Consider the following 25,298-nt stretch of genomic DNA (forward strand, 5'->3'; position numbering starts at 1 on the left):
GAAACACGTGACCGTAAAACGTGTCATGATACAACGGAAAAATTTGAACCCGACTGATGCATTTAACTTAATCGACCAATCTATTTATTCTATTTTATATTAAAAAATAGACTTCCTCATTTATACATTAAATCCTTGTGTCACGGGTTTCATAAACATTCAAGTCACATGCACAAGACACCCAGACTTAGGACAAGCATTCGTGGATCACACAAATGCTTGTCCCACGCGGGGATCCAACCCGCGCTCTGTGGGTTTTGCTTGATGACCTCAACCATTTGGTTGAGCGCATTCAATCCAATCTGAGGTTAAAATTTTTCCATTGTATTATCCGTACTTAATTTCAAATAGTTTTTTTAACAATTCTATGATACTATATATTCATAATTACCTTTTAATTTCAGGCGCAGCGATCTTTCATTGAAAACGATCATAATTACACACAGCCTGCTACAATTATAAGTGAAGAAATAAAAGCTAAGAAAGAAAATAAAAGCCTAATTGAAACTATAATACATGTTCTATACAATGCTTTGATAAATAAAACTGCAGATGGTGCAGAAATACATGACTTTATCAAAGGGGAAAGAGCGCCAGTTGACATTGTTAATAACGAGAATATAGGCTACGAACTGGGCACTGAAACCGACAATTATACCAATGAAGTAGAAACATATACAATAGAACCATTTCAAAGTAACGCAACAGATGATTTTGTTACGTCACCGTTGACTACTAACTTAAATCTAGAAAATTTTGATAATATCGAATCTTATAATGCAATTGCCTTGGACACAACAGCGCACCTCAGTCAAGGGGAACATACTGAAATCTATTCTGTTCTCGCATCATATCTTAACGATGCCCTCAAAGATGACCAAAATATCTCGTTGCTTAATAACCTAACAGCAGAAACAAATCAAACGGAATCTGTCAAGGATGTAAGGGATAAAATTGAATATGACGTTTTTATGGGAAACAATCTTCCGCAAAGAAAGGAATATGAGGCTGTTAACTATTTATATGATGATCGACCTTTACACGCAGTAGAAAACAATTTCATGCCTGATTTTACAACGAAAGTTGAAGATATAACATCGACCGGTAGGCCTTCAAAACGAAATTTAAAGAGAAAGGCAGAATTTAAAAATGCAGTAGGAGGACATGATCAGCCTTCAAACGCAGTAGAAAACGCTTCGATGCGTGATGTTAAAACGAATGTAAAAGATCAAACGTCGAACAATGAGCCTCCAAAACGAAAAGTAAAAAGAAAGGCACAATATAAAAATAAGCGTCAAAGACAAACCAGAATTATTAAAGAAATTGAGGAGAATAAAGAGAAGAAATTTCCAAAGCCGACGAATTGTGTCAGGAAATGTGGTGGAGACATATATTGCAATGCGATCACTGAGAAATTTAGACGGGATTTGTGCAATCGTTTCTGGAGTCTTAACAAGGAGGATCAAAAGGATTTCTTAATGAACTACATCACTAAAGATGAATTTGACAGTAGAATATATCACGTCACTTGGAATGGGACTGATCTGAGAGTCTGCGACTCATTCATCACGGCGACTCTCGACATTTCCATTAATGCCGTCAACAAAGCTTGTGCGAGATCTGGCCATTAAAAATATATATTTTTCTAGTATATAATGTGTATTAGAATGAACAGACTTCACAAGGGGTCATTGTAGTCATCATTTTAAACAACTTTTATCATTGGAGTGATACTATAATGGCGAAAAATCGAAAGCTCCATTTATATCTGGGAGTAAGACTCGATAAAATGTGCATTGGAACAGGGCCCCAATTCCGCTATTTACAACGGCGGATGAATGAATGAAATTTGGCTTAAAATGACAATTTTCGTATTCTCTTATGCATTTTTCTATACAATTATTGGAAACTCAGTGCAGGACATACTCAAGATCAATACAATTAACTTAAAATTTTATTGGCAAAATGCTTAAGAGAATAGGAATAATTTCAAATTTAATCCAATTGCCATTCATTCATTGGCCATTGTAAAATAGCAGAATCGGGGCCCAGAAATACTGTTTTTTGTGTTTACCGTATTGGTCCCATAGTAAAAGTTGATCATAATGATGAGTATGATGACAGCTTTAAAAGTCTTGCGTTTATTCTGTTACACGTTATATAATATATTTTTTGTATATAAAATAGTCACAAAGATTTGGCTTGAATAGACATACAATTTTGGCTTGAAGCCCAACCGGCCTAAAGATTTATTTACTGAAAACAAACAACGAAATTATTTATCTAGCTTTTAAGATAATGAAAATTATTATTCTGGCTGTAATGAAGAATATGACAGGAGGCCCTGAACATTTTTATCGAATTAGAATAGAAAACTTCAAATGTATGAGAATGACATTTTCGACAACTGATGCGACGTTGATTGATCAATTGAAAATTGAGCTCGGATTGATAAAACATGTATACGCGCCAAAAAAAATCATCGAAAAATATGACCAATTGTGACATGAAGAAGACAAAATGGCCTAAACTCAAGGGAATTTAGTTTATCATCGAGATAATGACAACCAGCTGCTACTGAAGCTCATCTTCGTGAATTAAAGACTTCATGGACCCTGTCTAAAATACTACAAGACAGACCCAAAGGTACACAATCATTATTATACTAATTCGTAAAATCTTTTACAGAATTTTTATAGTAAGTATCGTGAGACTGATTCATTATTAAATGATGCAACGGTTTACTCACGCGTATTTATCGGGAGTGCCCGACTAGTTTCGGATCCTACCGGAGTCCTTAATCATGAGCTGACGCGGCGGGCGAGCTACTCGGACGACCTGTCGGCACTCCTGATAAATACGCGTGAGTAAACCATTGCATCATTGCATCACACAAATTAGATTCCAGATAGATAAAAATATAAGTGCGGCACCAAAATTTTATTTATCAAAGATGAAAAAAGAGATGGATTTCTACTTTACCGTTAGATTGGTGTCTATGGGTTATCATGCAAAGCAAACTGCGTATAACGGTTTTTTTTACTAGAGGGCTAAAACATAAAATAAGGTGAAGTGTGAGTCGGATACAAAATAAAAAAGAAAAAGTATCTCCCATTATACGACGTCTGTGAAAATTTTAACTGTTTGGTTATAATCACAGCTCTTGAAATCCTCACTGATCAAAAGATTTTGTTATTATGAATTAAATGTTTCACGGAATGATCTTTCATTGAAGACCCCCAGAAACTCATATTCGTTTCAAAATTTTAAAGATTTTCCGAAACTTTTACTAATAAAAAACTAGTTTAAAAAACATGTAGTTTGAACATGCTTTCTTGTTTTGGGGGATAATAATCTTAAGATAAATTTAACCAATCCCAAATTCAATGGGGTTTCTTAATTTTTTGTTGAAGCGCTTAGATATCTTTCAACTCCAGAATCAGATCATCTTCATACCATCATGACATCAAATTCATGCAAAATTTCATCTTAATCGGAAACCGGGAAATTGGTCTTTAACTTGCAAGATTTGATTACAGACAAAGGGACAGGTGAAAGTATATAATGAAAAATAAAGAAATAGATTATTAAGAAATACTCTTAGTTTGCAAAAATGCGATTTGTATTTTAGTATTATACTTATAAAGCAAAGCAATATGCCAAAGCGAATTTGTCAAAATTTAATTAACAATGTCATAGAGTATATATTTTTATTTGCAGTGTGTAGTACACTACACAATACGGTGCTATAATGACTGTGATATCTGGGAAATTTATTGCTTAAAAAAATCTAAAAATGGATTGGTCCGAAAAAGGTGCCTTGAGGGATACCAAGTGGGTTCTGTTGTTTTAACGCAGCTAGCAATTTAGTGTTATTTTTTATATAATTTCAACTTAACGATAAAATAATTATTAAAATATTAGATTAATAGTTGGCATTTAGAGATTTTTTTATTAAGAAAATCAATTAGTTAACAAAGTCGAAAGCTTTAGATAAATTTTATCATAAACGGGTTACCTAAATTCTAGCTAAGTAAAATAAATAACAAAAAATTCAACCACTTCCATGTTGATAATATAATTTTATTGAGCACATGACTTTGAATTGACAGTTCAATACAATATATTGGTTTACACATTACGCGGGGATTGAAGCAACTACTCATTTATTCGTGCAGCCATTACTCTTGCAAATGTATTTCTTCTAGAATTTAAACAATATTTTTTTCTGCGTTACAGATAAAAAAGATGAGACTACGTAAAAAATTGAAAAGGACAATAAATCCATTCAAAAGATTCAGATGTGATGTCTGCAAAGCAAGGATTAATTCCAAATCTGAAATGGTGAAACATTTAAGGGAAAGGCATCAAGAAGTTTATGCGAAAAGGCAAGTTGTGCAAGACGAAGATAAAAATATTCAATCGTTGTCTATGAATAGTCAAGACCAACTTTTTTCCACGAATTTTGTAGCAAAGGAAACGTTAAATGAAATTAAATTATTAAATATGGCACGAAAGAGTGTTATTCAGTTTGCCAGTAAATAATTAATGGCCTATTAATTGTATAAATATTTACATTACGTTTCAAAATCAGGCATTTTTTAAACATGATAACTTAAATAATTATAACAACTGTCTTTGAAGAAATTCATGGAAAACCGTTGGTCTAAATTAAAATAAGTAAGTTTTTTAATTTGAGTTAGTAATTTGACAAGTGCTAATGTCAAACGCAAAAATAATAATACCAGATATTTTTGACTAGTGATCAATAAGATTTCGTTGTTTTCAAAATTACACCTTTCCATGGTTTCACATTTCTAATGCATTCTTAAAAAAAAACTTGCAACTCTTTTAAATGGCATCGAGATGTCACATTTGAAATTACCGACTCAAATTAAAAATGGCCTATGTAAGTAGACATTGAATGTTTATAAATTAAACTAGAAATGTCGTTAAAGATAAAAGCGGTATATACTTATTAAATTCTGTATGTTCTCACTAGTAGACTTATAAGTATCTAGAATTAGGAAAAAAACAATTTAAGACTAGACCGATAAAGTTGTCAAAGAATGCCGTGGCAGACCTTAGGTTATAAATGTTGCCAATATAATTGAAAGTAAAAGGTCATAACATTGCGCAATAAGATATTTTGTGCAATCTTTCATTTCTAAATGACCTTTAATCGTATTTATAGGAGTCTAAAGGCAGTCGTAGATAAATATTACTGTCACATTTACCTTGACAGTTCTTCGTCGTCTAATAGTTATAATTTAATAAATTTCTTGACAGATCATTTTGACAGTATGACAATAACTTTTTCATACTAATGTGTTGCCCCTGACGAGTTATTAATCAATTGTAAATATTTTGTATAATTATCCCCAAGTTACAATCAGGCGGGAAACTTGCTGCATAAAGCGGAAATGACGTCATTCGGACTTAGAGAAGTATCATTACTAACCCTTTCTACAGGCGGGCAAAACTTAATTAGTAGATTATTCTTTTTATATTCATCTACGCCTTTGAATAGGTACTTATGAATGAGAGACGTGATAATTCAAAACGATTGGTGCGTAGAGAGGAAAAGAATGATAGACTAGGAATTTGGCAAAAATCGTATTAGAAAACGACAAATTTATGTATGCCGGTGGCGAAAATTGGAACTAAATGTTACCGAACAATTTTGACAGCTTTTAAAGCTGTGATTGCGCTACTAGCGCCACACGCCGGCACAGATAAGCTTGTCAAACAAAAATGTTTGACGCGTGCACGAAAATGCGCGGGAAAATTGTAAGATAGCTTCTAGTCAAAGATAAGAACAACTTTCTATAAGAAACGCAGTCTCCATGGAAAAAACGACGTAATATTTTTTCTCGTCCGTATTTTGACAATTTCGAATAATAACGCCAGTTTTTGACAGTTGGCCATGTTAGGTTTTTTTTAAATGGCGGTATCCGATAAGCTCTGTAAATTGTACAGTATTTAATTTCCATCAAAAAAGACTGTTTATGATATAAAGTTCAGATGGAGCTTTAATTTATTTTTATGGTTTTAAAATGTATAAACTCGTTATGTAGTTATAGTCTACATAAAATGTTAAGACTCTCTACAAAGCAGTCAATTATCATCGAATATAAAGTAAGACCAACAAGATGAGACGATAAATATGAAACGAAGGCAACGTTGGTGTATCTGTGTTTACAAACACATCATCAGCCTAGACTTTTCCCGAAACAGAGACTTAATTTCTAGCGATAGACGAAATTAATAAATATTTGATGAATCGTTCAGAGCCCAGTATCCGCTATTAACAGTGGCCGAATGGCAATTGGATTAAATTTGAAACTATTCCTATTCTCTTAAGCATTTTGCCAACACAATAATTTTAAATTAATGGTATTGACCGTGAGTGTTCCGCCTCGTTGTCAATTCCCAATTATTATGCTTGAAAAATGCTTACAATAATACGAAAAGAGCCAATTTAATCCAATTTCCATTCATTCATCGGCCATTTTAAATAGCAGAATTGGGGCCATTTTGAACCAGCTTTTGGCGATATAAAGTTCAGTTGATATTGCTTTAATCGAACATCTGTCGCTAGAAATTAAGTTACCAACTCCTTTTTCCCAACTATGTTGGGATCAGCTTCCACTCTAACCAGATGCTGCTGAGAAGTAGGTCCCTTATACTTATTAAGAATGGTCTATGAAATAATGGAAATAGGATTAAAATAACACCATTTCTTATTGTCCTAAGCATTTTTCCAAAACAATAATTTGAACGTATGGAGCGGAACATTCACGTTCAATACAATGAGTTTCCAATTATTGTGTTAAAAAAATGCTTAGGAGAATACACACTGTGTCATTTTAATCCTATTTCCATTCATCCATCGCGTCGGTCATTGTAAATACCGGAATAAAGGCCGTATTCTTCCACTGTCATTATGATCCAATTGCTATTTTAAATTGGGGCCCAGAGCCCAGAGTTTTCGCAAGGAGCGACTGCCTATCACTGACCTCTTCAACAAATTTGTGCAGTTATAGCTTAGCCACGACACGAGCTCCTCAAACAAAGACATATTAAACAAATAAACTTCTTCATTTGGTACATTGGTTTTGAGTCCCAAAGTCCAAAGTCCAAAAAAAAACACATGTCACTCAGAACAGAAGTTTATATTTTTTGTCTCATCTCGTTGGTCTCACTTTATTATTCACGACGGCTTTTAATAAGAATGTTTTTATTTATTTTACTTTCAAACTGTGATAAGTATTAATTTACTTGTACATATTATCATTATTTTTTATTAAAATCTTATTCTGTTTATAAAAAAAATGTACAAATTTCTACAATATTTCTATTTCTAAATATTTAAACAAAAGTTAGTCGAAGCTTCGTGTGCCTATTCCTATACATTTTCTAACTCTTTTCTTTTAGAAAACAAATCCTATCCATTTGATAAAATTCTACACAATATTAACATAAAATATTATACACATATTTTCGGATTTTACACCCTTTTAAAACTTTCTTAAATTCGCGAAGCTTCGCCTATCTTTTTAAATACTCTTTCTCCAAAGCCATATTTTTTACAAAATAGCGGATAAAATTATCACATTTGGGAAAATGAACCCTACGTGATAATTTTATGCACGAGGGAGTCCAAAGTAATTTAAAAAAATATTATAAAAAAAAATCTGAATAAGTGGAATTTCTCGGCGTACAAAATTGTATCAACATGGTTAAAATGTTGATAAAACATGTCATTTAACGGACATACGTATTTAATTTTATTTTTTTACCTCCAAGACATTGCTTTAACTACTATAAAAATATACCTTTGTAAATATTTATTTAGTTTGTAGTTCGTAAGTTAATGGCGCCGTCAACCATGATGCGAGTGCATTAGAATTAAAAAAAAAGTAAATCTCAAATACTTAATCTGCGCCGAAATGTTTTAAAACCGCGGCAATTTTCAGCCAATCACAGGGCTCGTTACGCATATTTTCCACCAATAGGATCACCTATTGGTAGTTCTCAGAGATTGGTAGTTTTTCTTAACTTATATAATCTAGATATTAAAATGAATGTTTACGTATATATGATGGTCATCAGTGTATTTTAAAATAAATATTATTGATGTTTGATATTCTAAATGTTGTAATATTAAATATTTTCTATGAAATCTACAGGTATTTTGATATGTGTAGTTTTCGAATGTCGCTGGCTAGCAGCAAATATTTTTTATTCTATTGTACTTCTTCGATCGTAAAAACGATCAGGAAAGTTTAAATCTATTGCCGCCATTTAAATTAGCTTTTTATTTTAAATGTCAAAATCATAATTGTACTCGTCAGTTACTTACGCGGCAAAACGAAGATGAAAATGGCGACAACAGATTTAAGTTTTATTTAGCTTTAAACATCGTTGTGTATATTATTAGTGCCAAATAGTTTTGGCACAAACTGATGTCTGTAGTAGGTAAGTGTTATGAGATAAGTGTCTTCCAGAGTTACTAAGCAGTATTTTGATATTTAGTCAAAGACGACTGAATTAGTAGGTTATAAACTACAGACCTGCTTAGTATGCTCGTAGCAAGACTTCGTTAAAAACAAAAAAACTATACTGTCATCGGTATAACAAAAAAAAAAACGTAGAAAAAAAATAAGTTAGATTCTACTCAGTCCAAATAAATTTGGAAAGCTAGTGAGTAACTCTCGTTGTGATCATTGTATTTTATTTAGACATTATTATACTTACATAAAATCCTGATTTAATTAAAATTAAATTTATCTCGTTCCTGCATAGGTATACCAGAGATTTTAACAACGGATCTCTTTTTTATACATCTTATTTTAGTCTATGGTACGTTATATTAAAAATAAAATATATTTTTTGCTCAACATGCAATATTCTAAAGAGGTTGTGTTTTGCAAATTATGTTGTGATTTTTATTATGATTAAGTATTATTTATTAAGCAAAAATAATGTATTGTTATACAATATGATTCAGTATTATGATAAGTCTATTTTAATATTATTAGGCTAGGCTCTAAAAAGAGCCTTAGATTGTAAAAAATTAAGAACGGAAAAAATATAGGTAGGTTACTTACTTACCTAGATTTTTTTTGAAAGAATACTGGTATTCTTAAAAAAAAATAAAAAAACAACAAAAAAAATAAAAAATTAAGGTAAAAAAAAATAAAAACATATATATTGTCAATTAGCCACGTAATTTAATTCAAAATTAATAAAAAACAAAAAAAATAATAATATCTAGATGTACGTAAAAAAAAGAAAAAAAAATTGTCAATTAGCCATGTAATGCAATTCAATTAAGCGTAAAAAAAAGGAATAAGTTAGTTAATGGCTCCTATTTATCTTTCAAACTACCAACGTCTTATTGCAAAATGCTGTATATTGCGGGACGATGCAATATTTTGATGACATGGAGCTAATCTTTGCGAAGCCAAACTTAAATAACAATTTTCTTATTCATAATTGAATGGCATTTTATTAATACTTTAAGACACTTCCAGTGCTAGAACAATAGTTAGCTTGTGTGACAGACGGACTGACAGACAAAGAGAGAAATAGGGTCCTATGTAGTGTATAAAAACCCTAAAAATTATCTTCAGTCTTATGTTAAAACGGAGTGAATTGAGATATTTTGGGGGTGGATCAAAAAAGAAAAAATGAAAACCTTGTATGAAAGCTCGTGGCTAAGCTATAACTGCATAAGTGAATCGATCACAGGTTAAGCTACGCTTGACACGGTTGGTCCGTAGATGGGCGACCATCTTTGTCGTAACGAGTTACTCCGTGTTTCGGAAGGCACGTTAAATTGTGAGTCCCGGCTATTATGCATACATCTTTGACAGTCGTTACGGGTAGTCAGAAGCTTGAAAGTCTGACAGCCAGTCCAACTAAAGGATATTGTGTTGCCTAGGTAACTGGGTTGAAGAGGTCAGATAGGCAGTTGCTCCTTGTAAAACACTGGTACTTAGCTGAATCCGGTTAGACTGGTAGCCGATCACAACTTAGTTGGGAAAGGGCTAGGCCGACGAATGGAAATTCTCAAGCATTTCATAAAACAATTGTGTTTTAGAATTGCCATGTAAATGTAAGCAAACGTATGCGACCTCCTTAAAAAACACAGTTTTCTATTCACCCCGTTTTACAGTCTATTCACTATTGGTTTTAAATATCTGGAAGTACAATTTAAATAAGTATTCATCGATATATAACGATAATATCATTGTATAACTAAGCTGATGACCACAAGTAGTTGTCCGACGAATTATCGTCGTTTTTCTCCGTTAAGAAGAAATTTTAGTCAAAAAAATGTAGTAATGAATGTTTAGGTCTAAGTGTAGTGTGGAATAAATACTTATATTCCGATAATGTGTTTTATTGCCAACCTAAAAAAAAAACTATAATCCTCAATAGGATTGTCCGAATTGGTTACCGTGGCCCCGGTACACGAAGGGCAAAGGAAGGAACATGGATGGGTTTTAGTTAAAAGCTGACACTCCTTTCTGCTCAACTTAAAGCGTGACAAATTTGATGTTTTGTCATCTAGAAAAAAGGAGTTTAATAATTGTGTCGCGGCGGCTTTCACAAACATTCAAGTCACATGCACAAGACACCCAGACTCAGGACAAGCATTCGTGAATGTTGAAGCACACCAACGCTTGTCTTACGCTGTATCAAAAATATATGTTAATGCTTCTAGTTTGAAATTTGAAAACCATCATGATTTTAAGTAAGTTTACAATTTGCTTTTCTAGTAGGTATTTCAACTCGAAGCAAGGAGTTTCCTTTTTCAGCATAAGCATTCAAATATAAAACAACTAGACCATGTTCTACCTAACTAAATTAAATCTAAGAAAAGGACTTGTTCAAAAATAATGTGTTTTAATCATAATATAATTAGGTATATCAAACAAAAGTTTGCAATCCCGTAAAAGATCAGTTTTTTCTTTACAGATACAGAATCCTAAAAATCGACTCGGCCCTATTATTATTCTGCTATTTAAAATGGCCGATGAATGAATAGAAATTGGATTAAATTACACTTTTGTCAATACAATCATTAAATGTTCATTGTTTTGACCGTGAATGTTTCACTCTTTACTGAATTTCCAATAATTGTGGTTGAAAAATGCTATTGTAAATAGCGAAATTGGGGCTCTGGTGATTCTCAGGAAAAATGGAAGAAATATTAAGGGTGTCATTATCCTCACGGCACTTATATTGCAAATTGTTTAATTAGATGATATTCTGTGTCTAAGCTCGTACAATACGACAGCTATTAATAGGTTTAGTAAGAATAAATAGAGTCTGTTCTCCCATAGACCTGAGTTGAATGATCCCTAATAGATGCCTCTTCGAACTGTACCGAGATTTAAGTTTTCAAGAAGGCCTCTGCACGTTGGACCTGTCCCCGTTCGCGCCTCTAAAAAGGACCGGGTCTCTTCTCATGAAGTTAACCCGTGAATGAAACGAAATACAATTAAACACTACGGTTACTTTAAGAGAATCACCTATAACTGACGTATAGAATATAGTTGGTCAAAAAAAACCGCCAAAACGTACATTTTGACGTTTGACATAAGCACTTGTCAAATTATCGAATGTCTTGAATTAAAACACAGTTTAAAGTTGTTTAAACACTTTTATTAAAGTCAATAAAGTGGTTTGGTTGTGTTTAATTAATAGACATATTATTTATACCGTGATTTTTAAGTCGTCTTACAAAAGCAGCCCAGTTCATGTATCCAATGACTAGAACACGTTCATGATAAAAAAATAGGTATTTATGAGATTTGAAAAAAAAGATGCAATTTTTATTCAATATTATGATGCAATTCGTAGTTTTTTAGAAACACAGCTCTGTTGCGAGCGCGGTCCGAGCCTTGTAACAATGGTGAGGGGCGCGGGCGGCGGCGTTTTATCATTTTTAAGAGTATATTTCAGATTTCTCTTGTTTAATTTTTCTTCGTACTTATTATTCTTAGTTGATGATAAAAAAAAAATCGCGCCTAGGGGTATTCTACGTCGGATACATGAACGGGGCTGCTTTTGTAAGACGACTAAAAATCACCGCGTATTAATGTAATTACATATTTACAAGTACACGCTCTTTTAACAAAGAACATTCAACATTTATTTCCAAACAAGAAGATTCAATTCCCGTTTTTCCTTTTCAAAGTTTATTTTGAAACTGCATTATGTTTAATTATTGAAATATAAAGGTCATTATTCAATATTGCTCCATTATTATACAAAATTAAGAGCTAGTTTAATTTTATTATACTATTATTTTCTATACTTCCCCTATATATGTAGAGTATATTCCCGCCGAAATTATAGTATCCCTACTAATATTATAAATGCGACAGTAACTCTGTCTGTCTGTCTGTTACGATTTCACGTCTAAACCACTGAACTGATTTTAATGAAACTCGGTACAGAGATAGAGTTGAACTTGAGAAAGAACATAGGATAGTTTTTTATCCCGGACTTTTGAAGAGTTCTCTTGGAAACGCGATATAACCGACATCGACGCGGGCGAAAAGCTAGTTCTTTAATAACCTTCTTAAACAATTTTTTTTTACGGAATAAGTTTGCACAATACAATTGTTAGTTTTAAGTGACGTTTTGAAGCTAACTTAAATAGTATTTTCTATAGGATTCTGTTGATTATAATATAATGATAGTTCTTCTTCTAATTTGTCTTTTTCACAGACTTCTTTAAGATGGCGGTTCAATTTGCTTTTGCCCTGAAACAATAAAAAGCAATGATTAAATAAAACCAGTCAAGTACGTCTTGGACTCGCTAAGCAGAGGGTTCCGAACAATTTGGTTAAAAAATACGAAATTGAAAGAAAAACGAAAATCATCATCAAATTATGACTGTACCTTTTAGAGTACCAATCTTTATTTAACCTCAATGTCATTATTCTTATCATAGCAACAGAAAGACATCATGTATACCAATATATAAAGCGGAAGAGTTTGTTTGTTTGAACGCGCTAATCTCAGGGCCTACTGGTTCAAATTGAAAAATTCTTTTTGTGTTTAATAGACCATTCATCGAGGTAGGTTTTAGGCTGTAAACCATCACGCTGCGACTAATAGGAGCTAAGATACAATAGAAAATGTGAAAAAACCCGGGCAGGTATACCTAAATCATAACTTATATCTTCTACCCACGGGGACGAAGTCGCGGGCAACAGCTAGTATTATTATATTAGCTGTGCTCTTGTGTTGTTGACAGGTAATGACAATAACAACAGCATTCTGTCAGTTATGGCTACAATTTTTGCTTTGACACGTAGCATATGTCCTTTCTCAGGCTCTAGACTATCCGTTTAACATATTTGGTTGCAATCGGTTCAGTAAATAAATAAATGCGGACAACATCACATACATTGTTCTGAACCCAAAGTAAGTTGCTAAAGCACTTGTGTTATGGAATTCAGATACAACGAAGGTACCACAAACACCCAGACCCGAGACAACGTAGAAAATGTGAATTTTTACATTGACCCGACCGGGGATCGATCCCGGGACCTCAGAGCTAGCGACACCTTGAAACCGGTGCGTACGCCACTCGACCACGGAGGTCGTCGTCAGTAGTTTTGACAGATACAAATACTTTAGCATTTATAATATAAAGTATGGATATTTTATGTTAACATATAATTATTACCTTAAAAGTATTCCCACAGAGATGGCACACAGCTGGTTTGACGACAGGCGGTGTGTCGTGTGACCGAGTGTGTCTGACCAGAGACTTGCGGTTGGAGTACCTGGCGTCGCAGGAGGGACACTTGTAGTCCTTGCTGGAGGAGTGCACGCTGGCCACGTGAGAGCTGAGCGAGCGCGCGTTGGGGCAGGCCCGGCTGCAGACAGGGCACTCGTGGCTGTAGGGGATAAGAATGATTATAGTTATACTAGCTGACCCAGCAAACGTTGTTTTACCTAAATTATTTATAGTTGTATGTATTTTTTAATGTTGTGTTGCCCAGGTAACTGGGTTGAGGAGGTCAGATAGGTTAATATTGCTATAAATAATAATTGTATAATATTAATAATAGTTGTTACTTTTATTATGGTTTGTTTAAGCAGGGTGATTTAAATTTACAATTGTTTTATCATCCAGAAACACCTTTACAGTATAATATGCCTTTAATACTAGGAATCTTTTTAATTTATTAATAAATATGTTTATTTTAGTGACTTCTCTAATTTTATTTGGCAGTTATTGAATGGATAGTCTCAATAAGCTAATTAAATACATTAAAAGTAACCTAACTATATTAATAACTCCTCCACCTAATAGTTACTTCAATAATAATTGGGAATCGTTACAAATAAACATGCAAAAAGTAACCGCCCGAACAGGGACTTGAACCCTGGACCCTTGGATTAAAAGTCCAATGCTCTACCGACTGAGCTATCCGGGCCTTGTAAGTAGGCTCGAAAATACATTTTGCAATACATGTATAATATAGATATTTGACCTATTAGTATCACAGTTCTTCAAATTATAATAATTAATAATATATTATTAATAAGAAAAAATATAAACATTCATAGGGCCAATGGCCTGTTGTTATAGTGATTTGTGGCCCTGACTGCTATGCCAGAGGTCGTGAGTTCGATTCCCACCAGCACGATCATTTTTCTTCTGTGTCTGGGTGTAATTTATCAATATTTTGTATGTATTTAAAAATATATAAGTATGTTTATCAATTATCTAGTACTTAAAATACAAGCTTTGCTTAGTTTGAGACTAGATAGCGTTGTGCGCAAATTGTGGAATATTATTATACTATATTATAATACACGGTGATTTTTTAGTCGTCTTACAAAAGCAGCCCAGTTCATGTATCCGACGTAAAATACCCCTAGGCACGATTATTATTTTTTTATCATCAACTAAGATAATAAGTATGAAGGAAAATTAAACAAGATAAATCTGAAATATACTCTTAAAAATGATAAAAACGCCGCCGCCCGCGCCCCTCACCATTGTTACAAGGCTCGGACCGCGCTCGCAACAGAGCTGTGTTTCTAAAAAACTACGAATTGCATCATAATATTGAATAAAAATTGCATTTTAAGTTTATTCAAATCTCATAAATACCTATTTTTTTATCATGAACGTGTGACTGACATGAACAAATGACTAGCATTGGATACATGAACTGGGCTGTTTTTGTAAGACGACTAAAAAATCACGGTGTATAGACTGTGAAAATTATCGAAGTGAATCTACGCGCGCTTGACTTAGTAAGCTGGCGAAAGCGTGACGTAATCCTTATGAAAAGTGTGATCGGATGAGGCGAAGGGAAGTTAGCTAGGGGATATAAGAGAAAGAAAGCATTGCGTAAAGAAGGAAAATCCAAACGGAACGACAAACAAATTGACTGCACGGATAGCCGAGTGGTTGAGGTCGCCACGCCAGACCCACTGAGCGCGACGTGTTAGTTCGATCTCGTAGGGCAAGCATTTGTGTGATCCACGAATGCTTGTCCAGAGTCTGGGTGTACTGTACATGTGACTTATATGTTTGTAAAACCCCTCGCAAGACAAGGATTTAATTAATTAGTGCGAGAGTCGTTTAAAAAAACACAAGAAAGTGAGTGTATAAATACGTGGGAAAGATAAATATCCAATATTTCAATCTATAGCTATACTAATATATAAAGCTGAAGAGTTTGTTTGTTTGTTTGAACGCGCTAATCTCAGGAACTACTGGTCCAAATTGAAAAATTCTTTTTGTGTTGAATAGACCATTCATCGAGGAGGGCTTTAGGCTATAAACCATCACGCTGCGACTAATAGGAGCGTAGATACAATACTTATATTTTCTATGTACGAGGACGAAGTCGCGGGCAACAGCTAGTTATAAGATACAAAAAAATAATAATTACTCTTTTCAATAATCATTTTGAAGTAAATTGAAATCAATGCAACCTATTATAAAGATAATTAATAGCGTCAGATGACTTTGAAGGGGTTTTGCGTATTTTTAATAGTTATCTACAGTCTATATTATGGCTCTAATACGTTATAGCGGAAAAAACATAAAAAACAGTTGGATAACAAGTAGCCTGCCCATGGCGTCCGCTACGTCTATACCAAATTTCATCGAAATTGGTTAAGCCTTTTGCGGGACGAGAGGTAACAAACGTACATAGAAACAAATACTCAAAAGCATCGCTTTTTGATAATAATATTGTGTAATAAATTATGATCTAAAAATAATCTTTGAAAAGTAATAATTAACAGATTTAAAAGTTAATTATAAATACCAAAAAGAAAACGCCCGAACAGGGACTTGAACCCTGGACCCTTGGATTAAAAGTCCAATGCTCTACCGACTGAGCTATCCGGGCTTCGAGAGAGCTACCCAAATATACAAAACACAGCGCCAGGGCGGGACGTGTTAGTTCGATCCCCGCGTAGGACATGCATTTGTGTGATCCACGAATGCTTGTCCTGAGTCTGGGTGTCTTTGTGAAACCCGTGACATAAGGATTGAATTCCTCAGCGCGGTCGCATTATTTACAATAAGTAAAATCTAATATATAAAATTTGTTGTTATGGTGTACGAAATTGAACTCCTTCGAAAAGGCTCGACCGATTCTCATGTAATTTTGTGTGAGTATGAGAATCGGACGTCTATTTTTCATACACCCACTTTCAATTCATTTGTATGACAAAACGACCTTTTTCTGATCCTTGACACTGATCAAGGATCAGTTTTTAAGGATCCGGTTGGGTCCAAAAAAAGTGGCCCAGCACTTATATTTGATGAAAAAATACTTTCAAAATTTACCCTTAGATGGCGCCATGCAATATAATGAGTTAAAACACACTTGACTGTTGGGCTAGTGTTAATAATGTTTCTGTGATGAGGATGATCATTTTTTCTGTGTCTGGGTGTAATTTATCTATATTATGTATGTATTTAGTAATATATAAGTATGTTTTTCAGTTGCCTAGTACTCATTACACAAGCTTTGCTTAGTTTGACACTAGATGGCGTTGTGTGAAAGATTTTTTAAATCTTTTTTAATTTACTGGTTTTTTTTCTGTGCAGAAAATGTCACCCTGATGATTTATACAAATATTTTTGAAAATTCAAATTAAATATAATTACTAGCTTTGTTGGCCTGATGCTTTGGGCATTCCACTGCACATTTAATTCCGTTTGTTAAGCATCAGACCTTAGAAAAAGTTAAACAATGGTTTTATCCACGGCCAGTCGGAAACAAAACTCACAGAGACAAGTGTTAACCACTCTAGGCACAGTTGGAATACACAGTGAAATAGGGATGATGACTGGGTATAAAAAGAAAAAATCTCATTAGTCCCTCAGTTAGATAATTGAAAAGTATGAGACACGTATTTTTTCCTTTTTTCAGTAAAACTAGAATTGACAAAGATTAACCGCTTTAAAGTTTAGGAGAGGAGGCTTGTGACGTAACGATAGAGTAAAATTTATACTCAATCGTGACGTTACGCGTAAGTTTCACTCATTGTAATTTGGTCAATTTATGTTTGCGGGACAAATTAAAAAATACGTATCCATTATTATACAAAAAACTACAAGACGGACACTGGAAAAAAACATGTCATCATCCCTAATGTAGAATATTACTCACGGTCTCTTCTGATGGTTTATAGAATTCCTCTTATGCGCCAGAAGACTCTTCCTGCTAGAATATGCTATACCGCAAGTGGTACACATGTGTTCCTTCTGTTCTATGCTGTGCTTCTTCTTGTGCTGTGTCAGAGTGTAAGGACTGCTGAACGTTGAGGGGCATTGGTCGCACGAGAACTTACGATGGATGTGTTTTCTGAAATGGAAACAGACTTGTGAGAGACGGGCTAGTATAAAGGGTTCTGTTTAAATATGTAAATGAAAAATGATTTCGTTGTGTGATATATAGTGAATAAATTTGTAGGTATTCTGTAATTTCTTGGTCAAAAGCCAACCATTTTTTTCCCATATTTTTATACACTCACTTTTCTTGTTTGTTTGTCGTTCCGATTGGATTTTTGTAACTCAATTTTGAGTTTTTTTTTTTTTTTTTGAGGCACTTCCCTATAAGCTAGCAGACTGATATTTTCAGGGTAGCTTCAAACCCGATGACAATGCAATTTACAACTATAAAAACGGCTGGACTGATTTTCAATAAAATTAATGGAGTGACATTAAAAGTTTTATTTTTGTGCTTTTAATCTATTATTTTCATTCATTCGTCACAAATCTTAAATAATAATAATAAATGCGGACAACATCACATACATTGTTTTGAACCCAAAGTAAGTTGCTAAAGGACTTGTGTTATGGAATTCCGATACAACGAAGGTACCACAAACACCCAGACCCGAGACAATGTAGAAATGTGATTTTTTACATTGACCCGACCGGGGATCGAACCCGGGACCTCAGAGTTAGCGACACCTTGAAACCGGTGTGTACGCCACTCGACCCCCGAGGTCTTCGAATATTCATAGCATTGGTCCACTCTACGTGATGCGAATAGAGTAAGAAATGAGTATATAAGGGGAATTTTGAAAGTGGCACCGGTTACAGAGAAACTACGTGGTAACCGGCTGTCATGGTATGGGCATGTTATGCGGAGGAATGAAAATCATGTGGTAAGGAAGGCGTTAAGCATGGATGTGGATGGATATAGGGGAAGAGGACGACCAAAGAAACGATGGATGGATTGTGTGAGACGATATGGCTGCAAAGAGTGTTTCTTGTGAGATGACGGCCGATAGGAAGGTATGGAAGAAGATGACATGTTGCGCCGACAACAAATAAAATAATTGGGATAAGGGCAGGGGAATGATGATGATGATCTTTACATCACTTACATCATATGTGTTCTGACTGCTGCCTGATTGGAATACGTCTGTCCACAGATGTTGCACGAATAAGTCCTGTTACTCGTTTTCGTCATGTGAAACCGTTTGAGATGTTGCTGTAGACCACGACCGTCCCTGAAAATGAAAATAACAATCCATACTTATATTATCAACTAGCTGTTGCCCGCGACTTCGTCCGCGTGGTTAGAAGATATAAGTTAGGAATTTTTGAACGGAAGCCCTCGAAGATTAATATTTTCCCCCGTTTTTGCCACATGTTCCATTGTATCTTCGCTCCTATTAGTCGTAGCGTGATAATTTATATCCTAAAACCTACCTCAATGAATGGTCTATTCAATACAAAAAGTTTTTTTCAATTCGAACTAGTAGTTCCTGAGATTAGCGCGTTCAAACACACAAACAAACTCAGCTTTATATATTAGCATAGATGAGAATGTGGGTGTGTTTGTTACTTGTTTTCGATCAAAAGGCTGGACCTATTTGGATAGTTTTGGTGTAGAAGTAGCTGATACTGACTGTGTTACAGGGGAGTAAGAGTTGCATAGTGATTTCTTAGGCTAACGCGAATGTTATACATATCTATACTAATATATAAAGCTGAAGAGTTTGTTTGTTTGTTTCAACGTGCTAATCTCAGGAACTACTGGATAGATGGCGATGTATACAACTTGTGATATTAAAACATTTTGTCAAACCGCTAAACCGGTTTTGTGGGAGATTGTTTTATAAAAATATTGTATCCATTTTCTATAATAATAAATAAATGAGTAATAAAAAATACACTCACTGAAACACCCTGCCACACAAATGGCAAGTAGCCTCCGACACCTTGTTCTGGCAGTGTCGTGAGTGCGTGTGTGTCTGGCGGATCCTCATGACCTGGCTGCAGGTGCGGCAGCGGTACAGGACGGAGTGCTGCGCGCTGTGAGAGCGCAACACGGCGCGAGTCGCGAAGCGGAGGGAACATAGGCGGCAGAGGTACTCGCCGTTGGACTACAAAATTGAAAATATTAATATAATATTTTATTTTTAAACTAGCTACGCCCCCGTGTTACCTGCGTTAAAACTGGAAATTCTTATAATCAATGATAGCAATACCTACAGGCAAAATTCATAAATTTACTATTTAGTCATTTTGCCTGTAGGTATTCTATAGGCCAACGAGACGAGGTAAAGAATGTAAACAAATTTTCAGGGGTTCATAACATTTTTATTTGAATAAGAAGGGAATGAACTTGTTCGCAACATGGCGGACCAAAATGTTGACAACTGCCGTACTGCCTGCTTTCTTGTATCACGAAACACATAACGACAGCTGTCATCGACCAACTCACGCCTCATGCGCGTACGAGTGACAAGGACGGTGATAATAATCCCTCGCGATGTAATTCAGTAACGGTCCGTTTGTTTACGTTTTTTATCTCGTCTCATTGGCCTTACTATACTCAACAATAATGATCTCAGTCGCAACTTCAAAATGTTATGACTATAACAATGGCACTGTGACAGTTGCTATGGTTACCATTTTTGTTAATTTCTCGCTAAAATCATGATGCCCATAGGCCAGCCTCCTACATATCGAACCATCACCCCCTAAAAACTCCTTTTTTCAGTTAAAAAGTAGCCTATGACCTTACTCAGGCTCTAAAAAATCTCATTTTCGGCCTAGCCTTTCCCCAACTATGCTGGGATCGGCTTCCAGTCTAACCGCATTCAGCTAAGTACCAGTGTTTTACAAGGAGCAACTGCCTATCTGACCTCCTCAACCCAGTTACAGACAACCCGATACCTCTTAGTTAGACTGGTTGTCAGAATTTCTAGCTTCTGACTACCTGTTACTACTATCAAAGATGTTCAAATAACAGCCGGTAGCCACAATTTAACGTGCCTTCCGAAACACGGAGGAACTCGTTATGACGTAGATGGTCACCCATCTACGGACCAACAATTTGACCCTACTGTATTGAATATACTGACCTCTTCATGCCTCATCATGTGTGCTTGGTAAGTGTCCTTAAATAGGAACCCTAGGGCACAGCTATAGCACTTGAACTCTGCTTCTACGTACTTCTTGCTCCTTCTCTGCGTTTCTAACTCTGCTTTCTGCTCTTCTGCTGTCAGTACTATCTTCTCAAATTCTTTGTTTTTGTTCTTCTTCGATTTTGATTTCTTTTTTGTTGTATCTGGAATTTTTGGAAATGGTGTTATGAATATAGTAGGAAAATTGGGGTTAGTGCAAGTCGGATTCAAGCTAAAAGGGTCCTTTGTCATTATCAATAGAAAACTCGGAAATAACCGTATGAATACATTTTTAAGTATTTAAAACTAGCTGTTGCCCGCGACTTCGTCCCCGTGGGTAGAAGATATAAGTTATGATTTATACCTGCCCTGTTTTTTTCCACATTTTCCATTGTATCTTCGCTCCTGTTAGTCGCAGCGTGATGGTTTATAGCCTAAAGCCTTCCTCAATGAATGGTCTATTCAAAACAAAAATAATTTTTCGATTTGGACCAGTAGTTCCGGCGATTAGCGCGTTCAAACAAACAAACAAACTCTTCAGCTATATTAGTATAGATATAATGTGGTTTTTAAGTATTTGTTGTTAAAGCGGCAAAAGACATACATCGTCCTTAAAATTTGTCTAACTATCACTGTTCCTAAGATACGGCTTCACAAACACACACATACTTTTCTCATTTCGAATACTTCGAGGTAAGTATTACATACTTTAGGTATATAGTTATATTTTGAATGTACGGATAGCCGAGTGATATAGGTCGCCACTTTAAACCCACTACGCGTGTTGGTTAGATCCTCGCGTAGGACAAGCGTTTGTGTGATCCACGAATGCTTGTCCTGAGGGTGTCTTGTGCATGCGACTTGAATGTTTGTGAAACCCTCCGCCAGGGTAGGATCTAGGGGCCTAGGGGCCCCGAGGCAACAAAGGAGTGGGGCCTCCCTTGGTTCAAGTTAGTTTCATTCAGCGAAAAATGTATTGAGCTTTATTTAGATGCATAGTGTCAATAATGTGGGCTTCTACCGTGGTTTCATATATTTTTTTATTAAAAAAAGGGCCCCTAGTCATAGTGGTGGGCCCCTGGTCATAGTGGGCCCCTAGGCACCGGCCTAAAGTGCCCTATGGAAAATACGGCACTGCCCTCCGCGAAACAAAGATTAAATTGCTTAGTTGTTTAAATTACACAGTAGTTACAGATAACTCACCACTTTTATCAATGGCTTCCTCATTTTTAATTTCCGTCAAACATTCACTTCTTTCTTCATCATAACACACATAATTAACATCATCTTTAACTTCATCACCATTCCCTTCAAATTCAAAACCATCATCACCGCAATCAAAGCCATCAACTTGATCATTTTCAAAATGATCAGCAGGCTTATTACTTTCAAAATCATTTTCAGGATTACCGACCAATTTATCACTTACAATACCATCATCTAACTTATCATTATCAAAATCAACACAAGAATGATCATTTTCAATTTCAGAGTCGCGTTTCATTTCGTTGATAAGATCATTTTCAAAATGATCTTCGTTTTGATCTTTAGTTTGAACGGTTACATTTTGGAAGTAATCTTGCATTCCATTGTGATCATGTTCTAGTTTTAAGTAATCATTATTAATGTTGTAATCTTGGTTGTCCGTGTATCTGTGGGTGTTGTCAGGGAGACAAGTGTCCTCGGGACATATTATAATTGTCTGTATTTCATTGGTTTGAAGATTTATTGTGCCTTTTTCACTGGAATTTAAAAGTATAAAAGGTAAATAATTACATAATAGATTTAAAAAATATACATTTTTAAATATCAATTTTAATAAGACTTTGTCAGTTTCTATAGTTTTATTATTAGCATTGTCATAGGTTTTGAAGCTACACTGAAAATTTCAGCCTGCTAGCTTATTCGGAAGTGCCTCAAAATTGAGTGGCAAAAAGCCAACCGGGACGACAAACAAACAAGAAAGTGAGTTTATAAAAACGTGCGAAAATCATTGTTGACTAACTGTCACCCGCGGGCCCGCCTGGAACATAGAATCGAGATAGCAACTATCCTATGTGTTAATACTGGTTATAAACTATCTGTGTACCAAGTTTTGTCTAAATCCATTAAATGGTTTTTGCGTGAGAGAGGAACATATGTACATCCTAGTAACTAACACCTATATTTGTGTTGTTTCAGGTAACAAAAACAAAATATTAAAGGAAACCGTCTTAGTAAATGATTACAAATTACCCATGTGCTATCGCTACATGACACTGGCAGAAATTGTTGTAAAGAACAGCGGATTGCCATAAAAAAAATACATCCATCCACACATACAAATTTTTACATTTTTATTTTACAAGTGATAATTGCTTTTTGATATGCACATTCACAAAATTCGACCCAACAGCCTTTGACTTGAAAATCGAGTAGAAAATCACTAAGCTTTTACCACTTATCTAAACTTATAACATTTTTATTTGACTTGAATTTTGTAACGCAGCAGATGGATAAAATACCTTAGTACAGGGCTCATTTAACAATAAATAATAATAATAATAAAAAATAACTAAATCCTGGGACAACTCACACACGGTTATCTGATCCCAAGCTAAGCAGAGCTTGTGTTATGGTAACCAGACAACTGATAAAATTACTTACATATTTCTAAATACACACATATTATAGATAAATTACACCCAGACACCAGAACAAATGATCATGCTCATCACACAAGATTTGTCCTGGGCGGGAATCGAACCCATGACCTCCGGTATAGCAGTCAGGTTCACTAACCACTAGACCAACAGGCCCGTCAATAATACCAGAAACTTACCTAAACAATACCGGATATTCCAAACTTCTTTTATAACATACAGATTTAAATAACCAGAGTTTATTCAGCATGTGTTGGCAAACGTAACACAGGTTGGAGTCGGGACATAACTGGAATATAAAAACAGAGGAATAAAGTTGTTGCGTTGGCCGTCTGAAATATGTGGTCGAATATCTTTTTATGTGTTGCGCATTGGCATGTATGTAAGTTAATTTTTATTTTTCTTTGAATAAAGTTTTTATTTAAATATGGTTGGTGATTACTCATCTATAAAATAAAATGTATTTTTTTATTGCATGGTACCTTAAAAATGGTCTAACACAGAGACCATTTTTTATTTTATTTTCTCTTTGCATTGACTACTCTTTAACATTGCTATTCTATAAACAAAATATTATGTAGGGTAATAGGAAAAATAAAAATATTACAAGGACTACCGATTTTACCCATTATTTACAATTTTCAAACCATATTAGACTAAATTTACTTATTCCTACGGAATAAGCAAAATATAAACTATTTAAAAAGATACAAAAAATCTTCATCCCTGCCAAAGTCCGGATACTTAAAACAAATAAATATGTCATGCACAAAGCCACAATTAAGATTATTCTTGTAACTACAGATATCAATGTTTATATTGAACAAATTCAATAAAACCAATAAGAAAAAGCAAAATTAGTATCTTACGTTAACACCAATGATTTCCCTGTATTTTTCCCGCGTAACATCATTAGTATCCGAGTTCACTGTGTTATGGCAAATAAAGCATAGGAATGAAGCCATTTTTCATTGATGTCTTCATGAAAAATGAATAAATTAGTTTTTTAATCTTTTGTTTTCTATTTTGATAAACACAGTCTGTTGACAGTAGACGAATTTTAATGACAGCCATCAAAATTGATTGATCACCTGATTCTATATCCAAAAAGTCTATGGTTTGTTTAGCTGCATTCAGAAAATAATAATAAAGTGATTTTTTTTCAAGTACCCGCTGATTTGATTACTGGTTTTATTTAAAGTCGTCTTCAGATAAGCTTTCTCCCTCGGAATACCTCTCTTGCTATTTAATACAAACTGTAGACTTGTAATTTAAGAAGGTTACGGTCATCACCTATGTATATATTCATAAAAAATCTGGATTATAAAAAAATGTTACTTAGTACAAGCGAAGATAAGACAATTTAGCTACAACCATTACAATTAATTAAAAAAGAGCACGTGCTAACTAGAGGTTTTAAAAGAACGCAGCCAATACTTAATTTACTTCTGTTTGTCTCTGAAAATAGGGTTTAACCTGGCTAGAGACAAACATGTTCAATACGTTATTTTTAGTCGATTTACCCCTCACTGTTCAACATAAATAGATTAGTTTCGACCAACCTAATGATGAGTATCCGAGCTTTTAATAGTTTTGTAGTAGTCAATAGTTTAATAGTATTCAAGTTTTAAATAACTCATATGTTCAAAAAAAATCATACCAAACTATTCGACTAAAACCTTTCGCATACTATAATACTAAAAAGGTGCATCTCCA

At 34.5% G+C, this 25,298-nt stretch overlaps 2 protein-coding genes and 2 non-coding genes across 4 annotated transcripts in view; 1 reads left to right on the plus strand and 3 right to left on the minus strand.

Moving 5' to 3' along the window:
* LOC113508927 overlaps window positions 1-2,646 on the plus strand; it is a 17,541-nt gene extending 14,895 nt beyond the window's left edge. The window contains exon 5 of the mRNA XM_026892113.1: window positions 405-2,646. Coding sequence (XP_026747914.1) covers window positions 405-1,631 — 1,227 coding nt within the window. The 3' untranslated portion in view covers window positions 1,632-2,646. The remainder of the gene's footprint in view (window positions 1-404) is intronic.
* A 9,916-nt stretch (window positions 2,647-12,562) lies between these two features.
* LOC113508930 (PR domain zinc finger protein 5-like) lies at window positions 12,563-25,197 on the minus strand. Its single transcript, XM_026892122.1, has 9 exons — window positions 24,452-25,197; window positions 23,762-23,871; window positions 22,144-22,682; window positions 20,899-21,104; window positions 19,709-19,914; window positions 18,910-19,035; window positions 17,685-17,879; window positions 13,718-13,931; window positions 12,563-12,785 (listed from the first exon to the last, which is right to left on the minus strand). Exons 1-9 carry the CDS (start codon window positions 24,545-24,547, stop codon window positions 12,675-12,677), a joined length of 1,803 nt encoding a protein of 600 aa, XP_026747923.1. The 5' UTR covers window positions 24,548-25,197; the 3' UTR covers window positions 12,563-12,674.
* On the minus strand, window positions 14,402-14,474 carry Trnak-uuu. The gene has a single exon. It is a non-coding gene; the product is annotated as a tRNA-Lys (tRNA).
* Window positions 16,340-16,412, minus strand: Trnak-uuu. Its single transcript has one exon. It is a non-coding gene; the product is annotated as a tRNA-Lys (tRNA).
* Window positions 25,198-25,298: the final 101 nt, after the last annotated feature.

This window comes from Trichoplusia ni, chromosome 3, assembly GCF_003590095.1.
Source record: "Trichoplusia ni isolate ovarian cell line Hi5 chromosome 3, tn1, whole genome shotgun sequence".
NCBI classification, from domain to species: domain Eukaryota; kingdom Metazoa; phylum Arthropoda; class Insecta; order Lepidoptera; family Noctuidae; genus Trichoplusia; species Trichoplusia ni.

Coding starts and splice junctions, on each gene's coding strand:
- LOC113508930 (XM_026892122.1), bottom strand. CDS start 24,547: ATGGCTTCATTCCTATGCTTTATTTGCCATAACACAGTGAACTCGGAT. Junction 17,880..18,909: donor GCAGTCAGAACACATATGAT/GTAAGTGATGTA, acceptor TTTCCATTTCAG/AAAACACATCCATCGTAAGT. Junction 12,786..13,717: donor TCTGTGGGAATACTTTTAAG/GTAATAATTATA, acceptor TTATTGTTTCAG/GGCAAAAGCAAATTGAACCG.